The following is a 21090-nucleotide window of genomic DNA, read 5'->3' as shown; positions in this document are numbered from 1 at the left end:
ACTTATTATAGCAGCTACCATTAGCCTAAGTAAGAAATGAATAAGGGAATGGGAACGTGTGTCTGAGGCAGTAAAAAGTGCTGAAAGTGGACATGTGTACAGTGGCTGGCAGTGTCTTTTTTTCACACTAACACACAGGCCATAGGGCCAAGGGATTACAAAAGGGCATCTGCAATGCTCTGTCAGATAAGGTGGATAGGCAGTTGATGTTACACACACACACACACACAACCACTTTGTGTGTGTATTCCAGAATGCCAGGATTAAAGATGGAAGTAATAGGCCTCCAAGGCCATCTCTCAAGATCTTATCTGTAGTTCAGGAAGTTGACCCAGATGGAGACAGTAGTGCAAGTCCACTAAGCAGTGGTGGTGTCCAGACCAGCACCCAGGTCTTCAGGGTGGCATCCAGACCAGCACCCAGACTCTTCTTCTCAACCCTCTTTCCCATTCTCTCTGGTTTATCCCCGCTTCTCCCTTGACAAATCCTAACATTGAGATAACCCAGAAATGACTCAAAAAGGGGGAATGACAGGTATGAATGGATTTCATGACTTTACATCTACCGTGTCATGAACTAAAGGGCATTTTTCATTTTCAACATGGTGGCTGGCAAAGAATGAAACAAGCCTGTTAACCACACCCTTCTTCTTGCCCACTTTCTTGTTTTGTGTCCCCTTGAACTCTATCTGCCAGCCATGCCGATCATCATTATTCCAGGACCTCACCAGATCCTGTTCTGTCCCTGTTTCCTGGAGCATGTTGCTTCCTTCTGCCTCTCCTTCAACACCAACCCCCCATCACCGAGGTAATCACTGTGTATTCTTCCTTCTAGATCCTACTTAAATGTTATATTCTCTGTATAATCTTTCCCGATGCTTTCAGGCTGAGTTGGTGTTTCCCATGGCACCTGTTTATGCCATTCCTAGAGCACTCATGGCACAGACCTGTAATTTCTATTTGTACTTTGCTGGTTCACATGCTTCGTAGGCTCCTTCCCATCACTTAGCTCTTCAGAAAGGGCAATGGTACCTACAATGTCGTCACCCTTCTTCTTCCCTGAGTTGTTCAGACTGGGAGTTCAGACAAAGGTACCAACCCACCAGCACTCCAGCCACCATGACGCAGCCGCTACAGAGGATTCTGCCCTTTGGGAATGGCCCTACGAGGAAGGGGGTGGCGGGGATTGGTCACATTCACTCCATTGAGAATTTGCTCTCTGAGAAAAAGAGGGATGTCCGAGTCAGTGGCGGGAATGGAGCTGCACTCATGCTGTAGTGTCAGGGCTGGTGGCCGTGCCTGGCCATGTGTCAGGACAAGCACAGCAAAAGGAGCCCCTCAGGAGGGAGAGGAAGGGGTTGGGTCTGATGGGGAGAAGGAAGCGAGGATTGGGGACACTATGCACTTGAGGAATGGAGAGAGTGTACTTGGCTCCTAAGGGCTTTCAGCACCCTATTACCAGCTGTGGTTCTGCCTTGGCTTCCATGAGCCCCCCACCAGCCCTCTGCAGCACTGTCCCCTCCACTTCTCAGGCTAGGTTAATGGGTTTCTGTTTTTTGCAACCAAAAGAGTCTTGGTTTAAAAAGTGTTACCTCCCCCTCTGGACTGTGAGTTGCTTGAGGTCTTCCTTGTATCACCAGAGTGTAGATCAGTGCATAGATGAATTCAAAATCCACTTGTGGCATGGGTGGTGAGTAAACGCATGAACGAATGTGCCTCTCGGCAGGGCCCCGTTGGCCGCGCCGGACTCCTGCCCCACCGTGCCTTTCTGATACAAAAAGCTCTTTCCTTTAAATACCACTACTCTGCTGCCTCTGTCCCCCAGCATCTGAACGTCCAGCTTTTGACAGGTGGCATTTCCCTCAAGTATTTTTTGCTTTAAAAATATTGGGTCTGGCACATTGGCATCTGAGGGGACAACAGATGCCAACAGGAGATACAAATAGGAGACGACACTGTCACCTCAACAACATCTGCTCCAGAAGAAACCCCAGGTGGCCCCCTGGACCTTTTCCTGAAGAAACATGGGAGAAGCAAGCTGTATTTAGAGAGATATAAGTATAGCTTTTATTTTTTTTTTAAACCAACCCAACATTTCCACTGGCAACTGTCAACATAGCTTATGACATGAGCACGGTTTCTTTTTTAGTTATTTTTTTTCTTAAAAAATGTGTTTAAAATTAAACAGGTGTTTTTTAATTTCTTTTTTTTCCCTTAAAAAATGTATTTATGTCAATGCAGAAAGCCTAAAGATCTGTGGGCAGTTTTGTGATGATTTCGTGTGTGTGCGCGTGCGCACGTGTGCATGTGCACGTGCACGTGTGTTTTAAAGCCAGGTCCTTTCCAAATTTGTTGGGAAAAGGTCTGTAGGCCACAGCAATATCTTTTTCTATAAACCCAGTCTCCATGGGATGATAGCAACTAAGGATCCTCTTTACTGGGGCAAGAAACAGCCCACAGCCTGGAAAAAGAGCTTCATGAGTCTTAAAAACAAGCAGGAATGTGGGAGAGAGGAGAAATTCCAGGTCTTCTCTTGTGAAAATGCTCTCAGACGTGACCGGAGGGTCCCGGAGAGGTGGAAGGAGCCCCTTGTTTTCTTATCAACCTCTAGGTGTTTGCATTACCCCGAGAAATACAGTCAGACCTCTTAGGGTGGCGTGTTAGCGAGCGAGCGGGTGGTGAAACTGACATTTCTCCGAAGAACTGACATTTTAAATACAATCTTTCCTCTTAAAGATCTCACTAGGTGGACGGCTCTTCTCTGCCTCAGATGCGAAGCCAAAGATACTCGAGAAGGCATCTATTCCCTTTTGTTTCCCCAGCTGCCTTCTGTCATCACAAACCATTCCTATTTTTGTCCCGTATCTCCTGCTTGGCGGGTCTTCCTGCAGAAGGATAAACATATAGACACGGACCACAGCAAGGCTGAAGGAATCCAATGGAAAGGGCAGGGAAGGGAACCATGACCTTGGGTTTTAAACTGGATCTGGACATTAGCATATAAGGCTCCTCCGCCCCCCCCCNTGACTGCCAGCTCAGAGCCTGGAGCCTGTTTCAGAGTCTGTGACTCCCTCTCTCTCTGGCCCTCCCCTGCTCATGCTGTCTCTCTCTCTCTCTCTCCTAGAAATAAATAAAACATTTAAAAAAATTTTTTTTAAATTCTATCTTTAATCACAGAGGGGTTGTGGCCGAGGTACACATTCACAAAGGTTCATCTTCTTGTAAAATGGAGTGGCCACTGGGAAGTGTTTGGCCAGCCAGGTCTGTATTTTCCAGTCTCCTTTGCATTTGGGTGGGATAAAGTAATGAGTGTCTACTAATGGAATATAAGCAAAAGTAAGCGAGTATCACTTCAGAGCCAAGGTGATTAGAAGTGTGTATTCCTTCTTTAATTTTCTTCCCATCTTCCACTGGATGAAGAGGACTCTAAGGCCTCAGAGAGTGGCAGAATTGCAAAATGAAAGGAAATCGGGTTCCTGAATCATCACGTGGAAGAGAGCCACCTGCTACTTGGGAACATCCTCATTGGATTATTACAAGAGCGAGAATCAGACTTTCATCTTGCCCAGTGTCTGTAATATCGGGGTTTACTTATTATAGCAGCTACCATTAGCCTAAGTAAGAAATGAATAAGGGAATGGGAACGTGTGTCTGAGGCAGTAAAAAGTGCTGAAAGTGGACATGTGTACAGTGGCTGGCAGTGTCTTTTTTTCACACTAACACACAGGCCATAGGGCCAAGGGATTACAAAAGGGCATCTGCAATGCTCTGTCAGATAAGGTGGATAGGCAGTTGATGTTACACACACACACACACACAACCACTTTGTGTGTGTATTCCAGAATGCCAGGATTAAAGATGGAAGTAATAGGCCTCCAAGGCCATCTCTCAAGATCTTATCTGTAGTTCAGGAAGTTGACCCAGATGGAGACAGTAGTGCAAGTCCACTAAGCAGTGGTGGTGTCCAGACCAGCACCCAGGTCTTCAGGGTGGCATCCAGACCAGCACCCAGACTCTTCTTCTCAACCCTCTTTCCCATTCTCTCTGGTTTATCCCCGCTTCTCCCTTGACAAATCCTAACATTGAGATAACCCAGAAATGACTCAAAAAGGGGGAATGACAGGTATGAATGGATTTCATGACTTTACATCTACCGTGTCATGAACTAAAGGGCATTTTTCATTTTCAACATGGTGGCTGGCAAAGAATGAAACAAGCCTGTTAACCACACCCTTCTTCTTGCCCACTTTCTTGTTTTGTGTCCCCTTGAACTCTATCTGCCAGCCATGCCGATCATCATTATTCCAGGACCTCACCAGATCCTGTTCTGTCCCTGTTTCCTGGAGCATGTTGCTTCCTTCTGCCTCTCCTTCAACACCAACCCCCCATCACCGAGGTAATCACTGTGTATTCTTCCTTCTAGATCCTACTTAAATGTTATATTCTCTGTATAATCTTTCCCGATGCTTTCAGGCTGAGTTGGTGTTTCCCATGGCACCTGTTTATGCCATTCCTAGAGCACTCATGGCACAGACCTGTAATTTCTATTTGTACTTTGCTGGTTCACATGCTTCGTAGGCTCCTTCCCATCACTTAGCTCTTCAGAAAGGGCAATGGTACCTACAATGTCGTCACCCTTCTTCTTCCCTGAGTTGTTCAGACTGGGAGTTCAGACAAAGGTACCAACCCACCAGCACTCCAGCCACCATGACGCAGCCGCTACAGAGGATTCTGCCCTTTGGGAATGGCCCTACGAGGAAGGGGGTGGCGGGGATTGGTCACATTCACTCCATTGAGAATTTGCTCTCTGAGAAAAAGAGGGATGTCCGAGTCAGTGGCGGGAATGGAGCTGCACTCATGCTGTAGTGTCAGGGCTGGTGGCCGTGCCTGGCCATGTGTCAGGACAAGCACAGCAAAAGGAGCCCCTCAGGAGGGAGAGGAAGGGGTTGGGTCTGATGGGGAGAAGGAAGCGAGGATTGGGGACACTATGCACTTGAGGAATGGAGAGAGTGTACTTGGCTCCTAAGGGCTTTCAGCACCCTATTACCAGCTGTGGTTCTGCCTTGGCTTCCATGAGCCCCCCACCAGCCCTCTGCAGCACTGTCCCCTCCACTTCTCAGGCTAGGTTAATGGGTTTCTGTTTTTTGCAACCAAAAGAGTCTTGGTTTAAAAAGTGTTACCTCCCCCTCTGGACTGTGAGTTGCTTGAGGTCTTCCTTGTATCACCAGAGTGTAGATCAGTGCATAGATGAATTCAAAATCCACTTGTGGCATGGGTGGTGAGTAAACGCATGAACGAATGTGCCTCTCGGCAGGGCCCCGTTGGCCGCGCCGGACTCCTGCCCCACCGTGCCTTTCTGATACAAAAAGCTCTTTCCTTTAAATACCACTACTCTGCTGCCTCTGTCCCCCAGCATCTGAACGTCCAGCTTTTGACAGGTGGCATTTCCCTCAAGTATTTTTTGCTTTAAAAATATTGGGTCTGGCACATTGGCATCTGAGGGGACAACAGATGCCAACAGGAGATACAAATAGGAGACGACACTGTCACCTCAACAACATCTGCTCCAGAAGAAACCCCAGGTGGCCCCCTGGACCTTTTCCTGAAGAAACATGGGAGAAGCAAGCTGTATTTAGAGAGATATAAGTATAGCTTTTATTTTTTTTTTAAACCAACCCAACATTTCCACTGGCAACTGTCAACATAGCTTATGACATGAGCACGGTTTCTTTTTTAGTTATTTTTTTTCTTAAAAAATGTGTTTAAAATTAAACAGGTGTTTTTTAATTTCTTTTTTTTCCCTTAAAAAATGTATTTATGTCAATGCAGAAAGCCTAAAGATCTGTGGGCAGTTTTGTGATGATTTCGTGTGTGTGCGCGTGCGCACGTGTGCATGTGCACGTGCACGTGTGTTTTAAAGCCAGGTCCTTTCCAAATTTGTTGGGAAAAGGTCTGTAGGCCACAGCAATATCTTTTTCTATAAACCCAGTCTCCATGGGATGATAGCAACTAAGGATCCTCTTTACTGGGGCAAGAAACAGCCCACAGCCTGGAAAAAGAGCTTCATGAGTCTTAAAAACAAGCAGGAATGTGGGAGAGAGGAGAAATTCCAGGTCTTCTCTTGTGAAAATGCTCTCAGACGTGACCGGAGGGTCCCGGAGAGGTGGAAGGAGCCCCTTGTTTTCTTATCAACCTCTAGGTGTTTGCATTACCCCGAGAAATACAGTCAGACCTCTTAGGGTGGCGTGTTAGCGAGCGAGCGGGTGGTGAAACTGACATTTCTCCGAAGAACTGACATTTTAAATACAATCTTTCCTCTTAAAGATCTCACTAGGTGGACGGCTCTTCTCTGCCTCAGATGCGAAGCCAAAGATACTCGAGAAGGCATCTATTCCCTTTTGTTTCCCCAGCTGCCTTCTGTCATCACAAACCATTCCTATTTTTGTCCCGTATCTCCTGCTTGGCGGGTCTTCCTGCAGAAGGATAAACATATAGACACGGACCACAGCAAGGCTGAAGGAATCCAATGGAAAGGGCAGGGAAGGGAACCATGACCTTGGGTTTTAAACTGGATCTGGACATTAGCATATAAGGCTCCTCCGCCCCCGCCCCCCCCCCCCCCGCCGCCCCAGGCCCAGCCCCTGTTCTTCAGTGGCCAGCATGGTGTGCAAACATACTTCCACCCAAACACCATGACTCTCCTGCTCAGAAGAAAAGGAGCCAGGAGGGCAGGACCCTGATGGAGCCGAGAGAAAGCTGTCACCCAGGAAGTGGGGGAGAGCGTGCAGCTGAGAATCCTTGCCTCTACCTGTCGGCTCAGACCATGAGCTCCTTCACAGCACCTTTGTTACTAACTTCAGAAAGAAAAGACACGATGAAAAAAACAATGAGCAACGCCTGACGGGAAAACGAAAGCATTGCAATAATGACTACGATGAAATGGAAAGGGAGCCCCAAAGCGGCCACACGGAGAGGCCTCATTTCCACCCTGGCCAGCCGAGTGAGAGAGCAGGGAGGAGCGGGACTGGACAGACAGGGGCCGCCCTGTCCCTGGGGAGGGAGAAGCAAAGGAATAACCAGAAGGCGGTGAGAGGCTCTGACCTTTGCTAGGGGTCGGGGACACGGGTGGGAAGATGGGGAGGAGGTGGATTTGTTGCTGCTGTTGGTTGGTATTGAATTAAATATTTCGTAAAGTGGCTGTTTCCTCCACTCTGGTCGGTGGATTGAGACTCTGCCCTTTCAGTCCGTGGCCGAGGCCTGGGTCGGTTGAGGTCCCTGGGGCTGGGGTCCTGCCTCCACAGGGCTGCTCACCCGGAGAGGGGGCAACGTGCCCTTCACGCAGGAGGAGTCCGAGGCCTGCGCTGCGGGGCCCCGCGCTGTGGTTCAGAACCCCCTGATGTAGCAGTAGGCCTCCAGCGTGGCAAAGAGTATGTAGAGGAGCCACAGGCTCACAAAGAGCCATGTTGTGGCCAGCTTGCAGCCACGGGGGCCGCCCAGCTCCCCACCCAGGTGTGGCCGCCGGCGGTACAGGAGCACGCTGATGCACACGAATGCGAAGATGGTGAAAAGGGTGACGGAGAAGGCCAGCGTGCCGGCCGACACGTAGAAATCCTGTCCCTGCAAGGCCCAGTAGATGGCGGCCACGGACCAGGCCAGGCCGATGCCCAGGAAGACGTTGATGGCGTTGCTGCCCGTGACGTTGCCGATGGAGGCATCTGAGTACATATCCTGGATGGCAGCGGCTTTGCTGGCAAACATATCTGGAAAAGGACAGAGATCGCGGGAGCTGGAAGGAGCCTGAGACCTGGAGGGCCCACCTGTGTGTCCAAAAGGCTGAGCTCAGGAAGGAGAGGCAAGGCGTCTGTTGCGAACAGGCTGTGTGGCCTTGGACAAGTTGCCTCACTTCTCTGGGCCTCAGGTTCCTCATCTGCTGGAGTCTGAAAGGTCCCTAAGGGCCTACTCGTACTGATATTTACTGAGTGGGCCTGCTGTGCCCTTTGGATTATGCTTTTAGTTAAGGGGAGTTTGCTATCTCACCCTCTCTCCCCAGGGAACCTTGGCATCCAGGGAAACTGCGTAGGGTAGATGCCTGATTGTAACCATCACATGGGGCGTTCTCATGTAACACAGTCATGGCGCAATGCCCTGGACCCAGCATTGTGTTAAGTCCTGGATTTACAGGGACGGAGGACATGCCAGGTATGGACTCAAAGAAGACAGGGCTCTGCCTTTGTAGTTAGTATGTGAGGCACAGAGCACCACACGCTGTTTGACGTTAGATGTTGGCATGGACTGTAGACATTGGAAGCACTGTCGGGGACATCTAGCCGCCCTTTTACTTCAAAGGTAGGGAAAATAAAGCTCAAGGAATCCACCCACGGTCACGTGGGAAATTAACAAGATATTTGGCCCTAAAAGCCACATGGAAGGGTCCTCTGTATATCGTCACCTTACATCCAGAGAGTTTCCGGCAAGACCATGAATTTAGCGTAGTGAACCATCACATAACATTTCCCAAGCCCCTAATGCTGCCAGCTGTTAGCAACTTGGACCAACTGCAAGGACTTGGAAGTGCCCCAAGCTGTCTCCTTGCCCATGTGTCCTGGCTTGCCTCCCTGTTGCCCATTTTCTCAGATCTCCTAGAGAAGACCTCTTGCCTTTTCTTACCTATGACCTTGCTGTTTCACCTCTGATCCTCTGCACTTTCTTCCCACATGTGTTCCTTACCCCTGTGATAGTTCTTCTCCTTCCCATCCCTGGAGGCCCGGAGAACAGGGATCACAGGGCATCTCCTCCACAAAGCCTTCCATAGATCATCTGTCTAATTACCACCCGACACATTTCCATGAGAGCCACATCTCTTGCATCACTAACGTACAAATAATCCCTCTGCTCTGTGCTGGGGCTTGGAGAAGAGGTTTTCCTGGAGTGTGATGTCAATTCAGTTGCCCTCCAGAAGGATGTGTTGTCTTAGTCCAGGAAGGGATTCCCTGGGTCCAGCCAGCAGCGTCCTGTCTAATGGGATTCAGCTGAACCTGCTTGTCAGAGGATGTTCTCTTCCTTGCTGTGGCAGTGGGGAGGCTCCCCGACAGGAGTTCACGTTCGGATGCCTTGGACACCCAGCTGAGCTAAGTAAGGAGCCCAGGCTAACATGGCCCTCTGCCTACTAATGGCTCCTTGTCATTCCAGCCCAGCTTCCAGAAGGCTGTCTTGGAAGCCACCCCGGACCCACCCCAGCCCAGGTCCCCCTGCTTTATGCTTGCACAGCAACAGACTCTACTTTCCCTTCATTGAACTTATCCAGATGGTATCAACTGCAGTAGTTGAGTGTGGTTTCCTGTCACTAGCTGATGGACTCCACTCAGGCAGGGGAGCACGTCTGCCCTGCCTCCCACGATTGCCTCAACAACTAGCACAAAGCTGCGTCGGGCTTAGTAAATATTTGTCTAATGAATGAATAAATTCATGCCTGTTCCTGTTCGCCTTTGGGTGTTTATACGAGAAAAAAAGACTATGTAATTCATCCTATGGAAGGACAACAGCTCGCTAAATCTGCCTCTCCTGTCCCGCCAGGAGACAGTGTGTACCTCACAGGTGTCCCTCTAAGGGAGGCCAGGAATGCTTGGAAGCATTTCGAATGTGGCACCTTCAAGTTCAAGTGGGCCAATCTTCCAACTCAGAGACCACCAGAGGGAAATGGAAGGAGAACAGTATCTATATTTTTTGAATGACGTTGTTTGTGGCCCTCATATAACATGGAAGTTAAGAGAGTGGGCCGCTTCCATGGACAGTTGACTTAACTCTGTGGGCCTCAGTTTTCTCATCTGCCATGTGGGGATGATCATTATCTCCATTAAACAGGGTTTTGGTGAGCATCACAGGATAAAACACGTCAACTGCTTAACATACACAGTGCATGGCACATTACAAGTACTCAAAAAATGTTAGCCCTTGTTAGGAATGTTATTGGTAATCCCTTTGACTTTTGTGCACCTTTGGGGGCAGAGGCTCTGTTAAGCTCAGATGTGAGATAGTAAGGAAGCTAATGAGGCAAAGTGTAGGGTCACTTGACCCTGGTGATATCCTCTTTGCAAACCCGAGCACCCCTCACTCTTACCTGGCACAGAGGTGCCAAATGCCACAAACACAACAGCTGTGACCGAGTCCTTGAGGCCAATGGTGCAGCCGAAGTGGGAGGCCAGGTCCCCGATTATGGCTGTGAGCATGCCAATGATGAGAATGGACACAACAAAGCAGGCCCAGCCATGGCAGTACTCTGTAGGGGGAACGCAGGCAAACAGCACCTTCCAGAAGACCGTCAGAAAGTGCATGACGTAGTCAAAGCAGGATGGCAGCCTCTCCTCTCCTGACTCATCCTCATCCTCGTCCCCTGCTGGAGGCAAGAGAAAACAGGCCCAGGAGAGGGCAGTGAGGTCAGATCCTCACTCATGAGAAAGTCAAGTCAACCCACAAGACAAGCATTATTGGCTGGCAGGAGACCTCAGCTCTCTCCTGGGCAGTGGCATGGGCCAGGGCACAGGCACCAGAAAACAGTTGGGAAATGGTAACCGAGCTGGGCTGCGCACTGGTCAATGTGAATGCAGAGAATCCAGGGAGGTTGGGGGAGAGAGGACAGGGGAATAGGGAGAGAAGGGGGAGAGGGGGAGAGAGAGAGAGAGAGAGAGAGAGAGAGAGAGAGAGAGAGAGAGAGAGATCAGGGGAAGAACACAGGAGAGCCAAGGCAATGAAACAGAGAGGAGGGTGGAGCCGGCTGCACTGGGCTGCCTGCATGAAGAAAAGCGAAATCAGCTGTGTGTCCACTCGTCACTGGACACCGACGGGGTGCCTCTCTAATCTTCCTGACATGCTTGCTGCAGTAACCCCGTGGTTCTGTTTGTTATCCGTCCCCAGAGGGGTGGTTGTCATTCCAGATCATGCGGGTGTACCAGAGAGCCGGCGCCATCCTCCAAATATCTCATGGGACAGGGCAGGGATGGGCCCCATTGTCCTTGCCAGGAAATGTGGGCAGAGTTGCCCACTCAGCTGTCTGGGAGAAGAGGATGTGCTGAGGCACGCTGGCCCCTTGTCCAGGGCAACCTCTGTATGGTTTTGACACCATCGGTGGAAGGTGGATTGTGAAAGAGCAGGGGTTAGGACTCCTGAGTTCCAGTCACAGCTTTGCCAGGAAGAGGATCCGTAAGCTGGGGGTAAATCACCTCTTGTTTCTGAACCTCAGTTCCCTCCTTCGAGAAAGAAGGGGGTTAGAAGATGTGGCTTATATTCTGTTTCTTGTCTCTTTAGGGGCAAAGCAAGGTCATCCACCAGAGGGGAAACTGGGAGTATCTGAAGCGGGCGACAAGAAAAATGGAGCAGCCACGCCCACAGCCACCCTCTCTTCCTGACTGTACTTCTGCTCTGGCTCCGGGGCTTCAGGGATATGACCCTGTGGGTTGCTATGACAACAAAGCCTCATGAAAGCAGACAAGGCTGGTGGCGCTGGGCAGTACAAGGAGGCCTCGGTGATGCCAAGAGGCACTCTCGGTGGTGGTGGTGAGATGTTGCCTGGCACCCTGGCTGTGCTATGGGCCACCACTGAGGGAATCTGTCAGTAAACGCCAAAGGACAGGTCTGGAATCATCCAGGGTGGTGGTTTGTCAGAAGTCAATGCATAGATTTTACAAACTCTGGACCCCCACATGTCTGATCAGAATAGCCCCCTAGTTTACAGAAAAGGAAGACCAAAGTAATGAGAGGAAGGATGATGGAAACCAGAATTTAATGAGTTCGTATTGGTACCAGACTCTACCATTCTATTTACTTTGCTGAGAAAGGTTGAAATGGTCCTTTTTTTTGAATGAGGGAATTGTGGTTCAGGGAGGATAACTTGTCCCAGGTCACACAGTGGAGCCAGGATCTGAAACCAGAAACAGCCATGCTCTTTTAGCTACCCCATGATTCTTTCCAAAGTGACCCAGTGAAACAGGTGAACATTGAGCACTAGAGCCGGGGCACAGAAACCTTCCCAGAAATTGGTAGCTGCTGATGGGGCCGTGTTCTCTTTTCTCTGGCGTTACCTGCTTCTCCCAGTGAGGCCGGTGCCCATCTTGAGACCCTCTTACCTGCACTGACAGTGATGGCCTCCATGAACTGGTCCCTCCAGGAATGGGTCCCCACAACCATGGCCAGGTTTGTCTTCTTGATCAGTTTGTCCACCGTACTCTGTCAGGGAGAGAAAAACTTGGAATCATGAGGTTAGAACGCTCAGAACTGTTGAAGAGTCTGGTGCTTCAAGGGAATGGAAGATGTCTTGTATCCAGGCATATCCACATGAGTTCTCAAAGTAATGGCCTTGGATCTTCTGGGTCAGTCTTTCTATTTCTCTTTTCTTTGGTTGTGATGACGGATATTGGATACTTAGAGCAACACAGCAGAGCATAATGGCAATGGTGTCAATAAACTTTGCCCCAGAGTAGAAAATTTTGGAATCTTTGTTTTTAAAATACAGTTAACAATAATGATAATACATCCAAGGGCTTTATAGCCCATTTACTCCATATGTTATGTTTTCTCCCAATATTCCTGGGATCTAAATGGCCAGTACTATTCGTTCCATGTTACAAATGGGGAGACTGGCCCTGGGTGGTTAAGTGATTTGTTCAGTTTCAACTTCACACGTTCAGTGGTGAAATTGGAACAGAACTTCTACCTCCCACCGCATTACCCTATTATTCAATTAGATCTCACTTATAGCCTGACCTTGAACTCAAAGGATTCTTCAATGATGACCTCTAGTTTGGGATGTTCACCCAGTATTGGCTTTCCCATTTCTGCTATCCTCTTGGCCTCCTCCTCCTCCACAGTCAGCTTCCTGTCTGTCACCTCTGCAACGAAACAAAAGCAGACTAGCTTTATCACATTCGCCACTCCCTGGGAGTCTAAAGCTCAGAGTATTAGGCATGGGCAATGGGCACAAAGCAAACTGCTCTTGAGAATAGGGACTTTGTGTACTTTTTACTGACTCTATACGATGCTGAATGTTTTAGGACCGTTAGACCAGGTCCCTTGCATTCCTAGGATAAACATTTTTATTTTATACCTGGGTAAGCAACCAGACTCAAAGACCTTCCAAGAAACAGCACCTACTAAAGTCTCCATATCATCAGGTGAGATATTGGAGAGTTGGGAAGAAAAGGCTTTAACAGTTTTGAATTGTTGGGGCTAACTGTTTAACTACTTAATGTAAAATTCTTGGGTGTCAGAACCACACATTAATCTAAAGGGTATGTCTACTGGTTCCCATTAACATCTGTTTCCAACACCATTGGGGCCATGCCCTTTATAGAGGAGAAAGGAGCAATATCTCACTCCATACAAGTGAATGTTATCCTCACAATGAGAAACTTCAAGATTTCCTGAAAGATTTCATGATTCTCCAATGAAAGATCCTCAGGATTTCTGTAGGAACCAGGACATTTCTTCTGGAACAGAAACACTCATTCAATCAAAATCAAAAGGAAGCTCTTCCTTTACTTTCTTTTGAGGCATTCCCTGTGTCCCTCAGCATCTTGACTCGTTTACCAGTGGTCCCTTCTCATGTTGAATGGTGGGGAAGTTTTTCCACTTCAGCTGGTGAGTCCATTTTAAGACCACTTCACCATGAAGACATGTTTTCTGGATTACAGTGAAATAGAGATTGAATCTTTTTATTCCCCTTTGATTAGAAAATTGCTCTTGGCAGCCTGTTTCTTTCAGAGATCATTTAAACATCTTTCCTTCCAAGGCCACATTCTTTCATGCAATTAATTCTTTTATTGAGTTCCTTAATTGCTTTCATTTCACACAGTGAATCCCCTACGGGAATCCTTTAGTCCTTGGATAATCTCAAGGGCAAAGTGGGTCAGAGGCCAAGGAGTTCTTCTTTTCTCTTTAACTTGGGAATCGGTGAAGTGTAGGGTGAGACTCGAGTTCTTGAAGGTGCAAGGAAAGGAATTCACTGGAAAGATGAGAAGCTAAGAGTATAAGTTACCAGAGAGGCTGCTTTACATGAGGATTTTCTTAGTTGTCGTGAATGAAGATGGTAAAGTATGCGGAGGGTTCCTGAGTGGGCTGTTTTACTCTGTGCTTCTGGCACCAAACAAAGAAGGCAATCCCAAAAATGTTCGGGAGCTGTCCGTGGTGCTGTCCTCTAGCTTGTGTTGGTGACGGCTTTCGGAAGCAATTATTTTTCAAGGATCAATGTCCTCTCTATTTCTAAGTAAAGAAACACCCTCTAGGAGCCCAATTTTATTCAATTCATTGATTCTGAGTCTTTAATTAGTTAATTATGAAGGTAAATATGGGTACATCCAGGGTTCTGGCTATGAAGTCAGTGATCCTAGAAGCCAGACTGCAAGCCACTCCGAGACAAAGCCTTTAGAAAAAGACTTATAGATTCTTTAAAAGCATGGGTACTTTTTTCCCCTCTACTTTTGACTTTGGCACCATATCACAATGGCTATCCTAGCAGTGACAGTATTATTCTATTCCTCCCTCCCCGATTCCCCCATGTCATACTTTACATGTGCCACAAGAACTTTATACCAATATAATGAGCTCTCCAGTGACATATAAATGTACCTGTCTAACCCCTGGTCTACCTATCAATCTGGCACTATATCCATCTGGCAGGATATTGATCTACCTACTGACCTGTCCACCCCTGTGGTGACAGTCAGTTTTTCCATCTAGCTTTTTGCAAAAGCCTCTTTGACAAATACCGATCCTCTATCTATCTTTGGATCTCCCACAGCCCCACAGAGGTACTCCATATACATGGGTTAAGTGCTTGATTCACATGCCTTTAAATCAACTCTGATTTAGTGTCTTGGTTTGATAGTGATCCCTGCCTTTTTCTATTTTTATGATGATCATTCCTTCACATTCAAATTAATTTCTTGAGAGAGTGATAAGCCTCCAGTCTAAAAGACCATAATGATTCTGACAACTTGTTTATGTAATTACTCAGAATTTAAAGTGAAGAGAATAAATGATAAGTGATTTTGATATTTGGGCTGACTGAACAAACTCTCAGATCTCAGAAAAAGGGGGAGGGGAAGACAGAGAGAGAGAATACGAATAAGATGAAAGATTGGACAAATATTGGAAGAACAAAGAGCTTGCCAGGCCAGACAAGAATAGATGCTGTGAATGCTCTATAGGCATCCTCAGGAAGAGATGGGGCTATGCAGCTAATGCTCTCACTCCCAGGTCCCTGAGCTCGGCGGGGTGGCTCAGAACGAACATATTTACTCTCCATCTTTCACCGCCAGGCATTGTTAATCATGTTCGCCTGTCCAAACAGGAAAATTCAAACAAGAAGTTGAGATTTACCATGAATTTCAAGTCTAACCATGGGCTCCTAAATTAAGTTTACAAATTGAAAGACCTAGAGAATGGCACCTTCTTTTCCTATTTCAGTTTCTACTGGTATTTTTGCAAATATGTTAAAAGTACAAAAAAGTCTAAATTAAATCACAAACTTTGTTGTGTGCATATGTGTGTGGTTGGTGGTGGGGGTGGGTAGAAGCAAGAGTTGTAACAAAGAAGCCCAAACACCTTCTCAGGCAAGAAGGTAAGTGAAGTGGAGAAGTAACTCCCAATGCCATGGCATTAATACCCTGGGGGAACAGTGGAAAATATGGGATCAGAGGTAGTTCTTACCCTGCTGGTCTAGAAAGGAAGCAAGTGGCCAAGGAAGCTAAAGTCATTTGTTTCCAGAAAGCAAAAATGTAGGGGGATCCCTATTTATATTGTTGTTATTATTGCTGTATAAGGCTGCCAGGAAGGTACATGTCCTTACTATATACCTGCCCCTTCTCAAAACCAAGCTGTGGCCTATATGTAATTCTGAACACTAGTGAATTCTGTAAGTTGTTTTGCTTCTCAAATGCTGTTAAAATTTTTTATATGTTCAAAGAACTGATGAAATTGAAAATGTTATTTTAATTTACATTGAGACTTCTGGTATGGCTCACTCTGCCTATACGGAGAGTTACAGTATTGCCGATATGCTGGAAATGCTTGTCTATCTGCTCACAAAGTTGGATGTTGTTTATGATTTGATTCCACCGATGCAAGCATACTCTCAAAGAAGGTGTACATCCTACAGCAGCACCTAGATTCTGCATGTGAATATGTCCACAGTAAACTCGCCAAAATTTCTATTTTCAGCCAGATAACTTGTCTCCACCACCCATCACATCCTAATTCTACTTCTTGTTCATGGCACATGTGACTTCAAGGGTCAATGACAAATGAACCAAAGTTCTAGCAATTTAGGTCTCAGCTATAATGAGATGGAAGATCTCCAAGATCAGAAAATTTCCAGATTCTTTAAAAGTTGCATTTCATGTTCTCACAGCAGCTCGATTCTTTTTCCTTGGTTCCCTCAAGATCAAAGTATTTTCTTTCGAATCCGATCATGACCCTATCCTCTCTTGCCCCACAACATGAGAGGACAGATGAATTAAGACTCAGGAGAAGTCTTTGATAAGTTTCAGCTCTCTTCCTGGTCCTAGAGAGAAACAGCTACGCCTTTACCCACATACGCTGACAAAAGGGGTGCTCAGTGAGTTGCCTACTTCCTCACAATTACTTCAAGTGGGGAAAATAAATAAATAATAATAATAAATAATAAATAAATAATAAATAAATAATAAATAAAATAAATAAACCCCTCCGTCCTTAGTAGAACTTGTCAGGTTAGCTCGAGCCCGCAGCTCCTATTAAATAAACCAAAGGACATTGGTCTTAAACTAAATAATGGCACTGGCAAGTAGAAAAGAGGGGCAAGACACCTCTTACCTGGAGACAACAGGAGCGCTGTTTGCAAATGGATACCAGACACGGGGAAGAAAGAAAAGGAAAGAGCATTAAGGTCCCATCTTGAAAGTGTCCCCAGGCTCTGTGGTTGCAGCGGCATAAGGAAAGCTTAGTGGGTGAGAGCTCTGCAGCCACATGCAAAAGGCAGATTTGGAGCATGCGCAGTAGCAGCAGCAGCAGCAGCAAGCGCTATGAACCACTGGAGAGATGGCTGAGCACCAGAGCCCTGCAGCCTGACTTTCCCCCACACCTTCCCTGTAACTCTCGGGGGACTAGGGAAAAAGGAATGAGGATGGGAGAACCATGTGAGTGGAGCAGAGACAGAGTTGGTCATTTGTGATCTTCTAAGGAATCAGGTTATCATATCCATTCTGTAAAGGAATGAGAATCCAGTTACCATGAAAACCGTAGAAGGTCACAACCCTGCCAGAGTAGCTGGCTTGTCAGCAGAGAACATGACCCTGGGGCTTGAAGAGGAGTTCAGGGTAGTGGGCAGTGGCATACAGTAGTGGAACTGTGTTCAGTCCTATAGCCTTATAATCAGATCATGCTCAGCTTCTCAGGGCCTGTAACATTTCCATGGCCACAAATAGCTTCCTAGCTACCACATTGGCCAGAACTTTGAGTTCCCCTCAAAGAACGACCTAGTGAAAAGCTAAGTTCTGCAGAATGTTCTTTTGAATGGTTTATCTTTTTACAGATACAGCCTGGAGGTTAGGGCCATGGACTCCTAGGGGAGGACCATTTTGTGTCACCTGTGCCCAGCAAAGTCACTGCAACCCAGAGGTGTTCAATAAAACTTTGTTTCTTGCCACATATTTTGGCAACTGTTAATAGATCAATTGGTCCTGCATCTCTGGACGCTGGTCTTTTTGTTCCAGAAAGGCTAACCCAGAGTCATACTGAAAGCTCTTTGTAGGTGGAAGATGCCAAATAACAAGGCTTCTACATGGACTGGGAAGTGGGGTTAGACGTACCTAACAAAGGGCATCCCTAGCCCCTGGGTTTGTGCTTTTGCAAAAAAAAATTCTTGTGACCCACCACCTGTTCATCTCATTAGTGTCTTAGCACAGCCCCACACCTCCTGGCTCTTGTCAAATAAAAGTCTGGGAACATCCTACCACATACTCCTGGTATGGCCGGTGACTGATGGTGCCGAGGAAGGAGTGGGGTGGTGTCTGTGAATTGTTTTTTCTAAAAATCTCTAGGAATGCAACCCAGGTCTGTGATCCATCATCCCACGGCCACAACCACTGAAGACACGTGTGGATTGAGAATCTTTACGGTACGTAAGCAGAGCAAACAGCAGTTGACTTTCTGCTTTCTCCCATATGGAATTCCAAGGGGGTAATTGATGAGTGACTCTCCTTGCTATATTCAGATAGATAGATAGATAGATAGATAGATAGACAGATAAATAGCAAGAAAGCTTGTTCATTCTGCTTCTTCTACAGACCTGCTTGGAAGAGCCTCTCTTGGCTCCCAAGTTCCAGTAGAAACCAGAAACCCGAACACATTAGTGTACCCGGGTAGGCAAGACAAGGGGTAGCTCTTCTCAAAAGGTCCCCGCTGCCCCGTTTTTCACTCAGATGTCCCTCCCAACACCACCTCATCTCTATCACAGTGAGAGGGCTTGCAGTCAGCTGGGGTTGGCCCACTCTCTGGTCATTGTCTACATGAGTTTGAGACTTTCCACTTAGCAGTTATAGATGGGTCAGTGAGATCCAGATAGGCCAATTCTGAGTGACATAATACCTCCGGGATGTTCTTCCTGCTGCTGCTGCTGCTGCTGCTGAGAGAGTCTGCCGCCGAACTTTCCCTTGTATTGATCCCCAGGGTCAGGTGAACATCATTTATCCCTGCTCAGACACCCCAGGGACATACAGGAAAGAGCATAGCTCTATGAATAATTGGAAGCATCTGGGCAACTTGTCAGGGTGAGGCCACCGGTGTGGTAAGAGGGGTCATGAACGGGCCCTATGACTGGGGGAGAATACTTTCCTTTCCACATGAGGCCTCCAGTGTCCAGGCCCAACAGCCTTGACCACGCTGCACAGTGTTGCTCTCAGATGTCTACTTCTGGACTCGGGTGCTTCCTCTATGCCAGGGCAACCATGTTTCCTATTCATCCTCCCTTTTCCCCTCCTCTGGCTCATCTAGAGCATTTAATCTCCCCTCTAAAGTCTGTTTTGTTTTCCAAGAATAGAAACTGCTATTTCAAATACAGCCTTTTTTTTTTTTTTTTTTGTAATACAATTGTCATTTTGACCATGCAAAGTCTATGCTGTTCTGAATGGCTAAGACTCTCCCAGGCAGCAGTGATAATGAAAAGCAATTTCTACTGTACAGCTTCTCAATCTGAGAACAGCAGGGAATTCTGAAAATTGGGACAGGACTGGTTTTCATTCGATTCTGAGTCTAGACAATCAAGTTGTATGACCTTTTTACCTTATGGTCTAATACCAAAATACGGGAAAATCGGAAGAAACTGAAAATAGACGATAGACCAGGTCAGGAAATGCACATATTTCCTATTGGCATCTTCCATCTTGGCATCTTGGTCACTGGGAAGATCTGAAGGATACCTGCCTTCTCACTTACTCTGTCCCCAAGACTAAGCTCCACTTGGCCTTTGCTGACATCTCCTTGGACAAAGAGCCCAGTGCAGAAAAGGGGCGGGGGAGGTTCTCAAATGGAGAGCAGACAAAGGTATTTGCATTTGGCTAAGTCTCTTGAAGAGCACAAGGTGTATCTTGAGTCACTTTCTGTCCTGCCGTTGATCAGGGTTTATTGGAGAGGCTGAAAAGAAAAGCCTCTTTAATGGTGGAATAAAGTCATGTATGGACTTGTAACGCATTCTTCTTGTCTGGAGCCATTGTCTTCTTTCCAGCTGCCCTGAATGATCCTTTGTGTCGCTTTCATTTGCACCTAAGTAGGAGAGACTATGGAAATGGATTAAGGTAGTTTACAACAGCCTTAGATGTCCGCTGCATCCAACCAATCTTGAAGATGCACAGGGAAGTGGGAACGAGGTAGGGCAGGTGTTGAGACGATTTCTGAAAACATTCTCAGTGGCAGTGACTGGAGGATTGGCGGGGACATAATCTAAGCAACGGAACTAGGGATGTTTTTCCCCCGCACTCTGGCAGTCAGGGCCATGGCGACATCTTATCAGGTGGCAAGGGGAGGGTGAGTAATGGAAGATGGGGACGGCTTTTGTCTCCAGAGCACTAGGCATGTCCAGACCGGGGAGGACACAGAACTGGTCAGATTTGCAGAGAGAGTCCCCAGAAGACAGTGAGAACTGATCAATCATACCTGTCGATAGCCTTTAGGAGTATAGTTGCTGAATCTCTTAGCTCTGTCCTTGAATGAAAGGAGTTTATGCTGCTCTCTGTCATGTGAACATGAAGTAGCTGCAGAATAACCACCTTTTTTTGAAAAACAAGCGGGTCTCACTGTTCCATCTTCCACGAGGCTCCCAGAAGCATCTCTCTCCTGAAGGGGAGTGTGAATGCCCTTCTCCTGGTATTTCCCAAGAGCACCCTTTTCCATTCCCACATATATTCCTCCAACACTTTTGAAGTAGTGGTTTCCAATCATTTTCTTCAAGGGGACAAATCTTTCCTTACACCTTCCTTGGTCGCAACATAATCGGTCCCTGAGGAATGGAACCCTAGCAGGTATTCCATGATGCATGTCTTGAGGAAGAGAGGAGCTGAGGCCACTTCTCTGGTGTGGGATGAGGGTTCTCGTGGGCTCTAGATGACATGCCTATTCGTGGATGCCAAGCAAAGGCAGGCTCCTGGGAACCGTCTTGCTTCTCAGGGATCAACACCAACGACACCATTTAGAGGTCCTTCTCCTATTAGAAAACCCCTAAGTCAATACTCTGGGCCTGCCCGATGTCATCCCTTTTCCGAGGCCCTCTGGCTGGGGAGATTCCCATACCTGGAATTACTTCCTTCCTTTTGCAGACTCTCGGTTTTCTGCTTTAGGGATTGCATTGTCCTAAAGTAGTCTGAATAAAGTTCCCTACCTTGGGCTAGGAATAGAGGCAGAACGAGACGGGGTGGATGTCAAGGGAAGGAAGACTGGTTCAGGACTCCAGACTGTAGGACTGCCTCAGAAACCAGCTCTCTCTCAGAGAGGTTCCAGAAGTGTCAGAGGGCTCTGACAATTGGTATACCTTTTCATACCATGGTCTCCCCAACTGTGAAATAGTCAGATA

The 21090-nt window shown here is 47.2% G+C and overlaps 1 protein-coding gene across 5 annotated transcripts in view; it reads right to left on the bottom strand.

Moving 5' to 3' along the window:
* Positions 1 to 7381: 7381 nt before the first annotated feature.
* The window catches only part of SLC8A3 (solute carrier family 8 member A3), a 127532-nt gene continuing 113823 nt past the window's right edge, over positions 7382 to 21090 (bottom strand). For 2 of the 5 annotated variants that reach the window (XM_039223377.1, XM_039223374.1), the window contains exons 3-7: positions 16842 to 16859; positions 12756 to 12880; positions 12119 to 12218; positions 10117 to 10392; positions 7382 to 7759 (exon numbers count right to left, since the gene is read on the bottom strand). In XM_039223377.1, the coding sequence (XP_039079308.1) occupies positions 7383 to 7759; positions 10117 to 10392; positions 12119 to 12218; positions 12756 to 12880; positions 16842 to 16859 (896 nt within the window). In that variant the 3' untranslated portion in view covers position 7382. The remainder of the gene's footprint in view (positions 7760 to 10116; positions 10393 to 12118; positions 12219 to 12755; positions 12881 to 16841; positions 16860 to 21090) is intronic. The other 3 variants (XM_039223378.1, XM_039223375.1, XM_039223373.1) reach the window with 2 other exon arrangements.

Source organism: Hyaena hyaena, unplaced genomic scaffold, assembly GCF_003009895.1.
Source record: "Hyaena hyaena isolate Hyena2069 unplaced genomic scaffold, ASM300989v1 scaffold_1346, whole genome shotgun sequence".
Taxonomy (NCBI): domain Eukaryota; kingdom Metazoa; phylum Chordata; class Mammalia; order Carnivora; family Hyaenidae; genus Hyaena; species Hyaena hyaena.
This window is presented reverse-complemented; position numbering and strand designations above follow the sequence as displayed.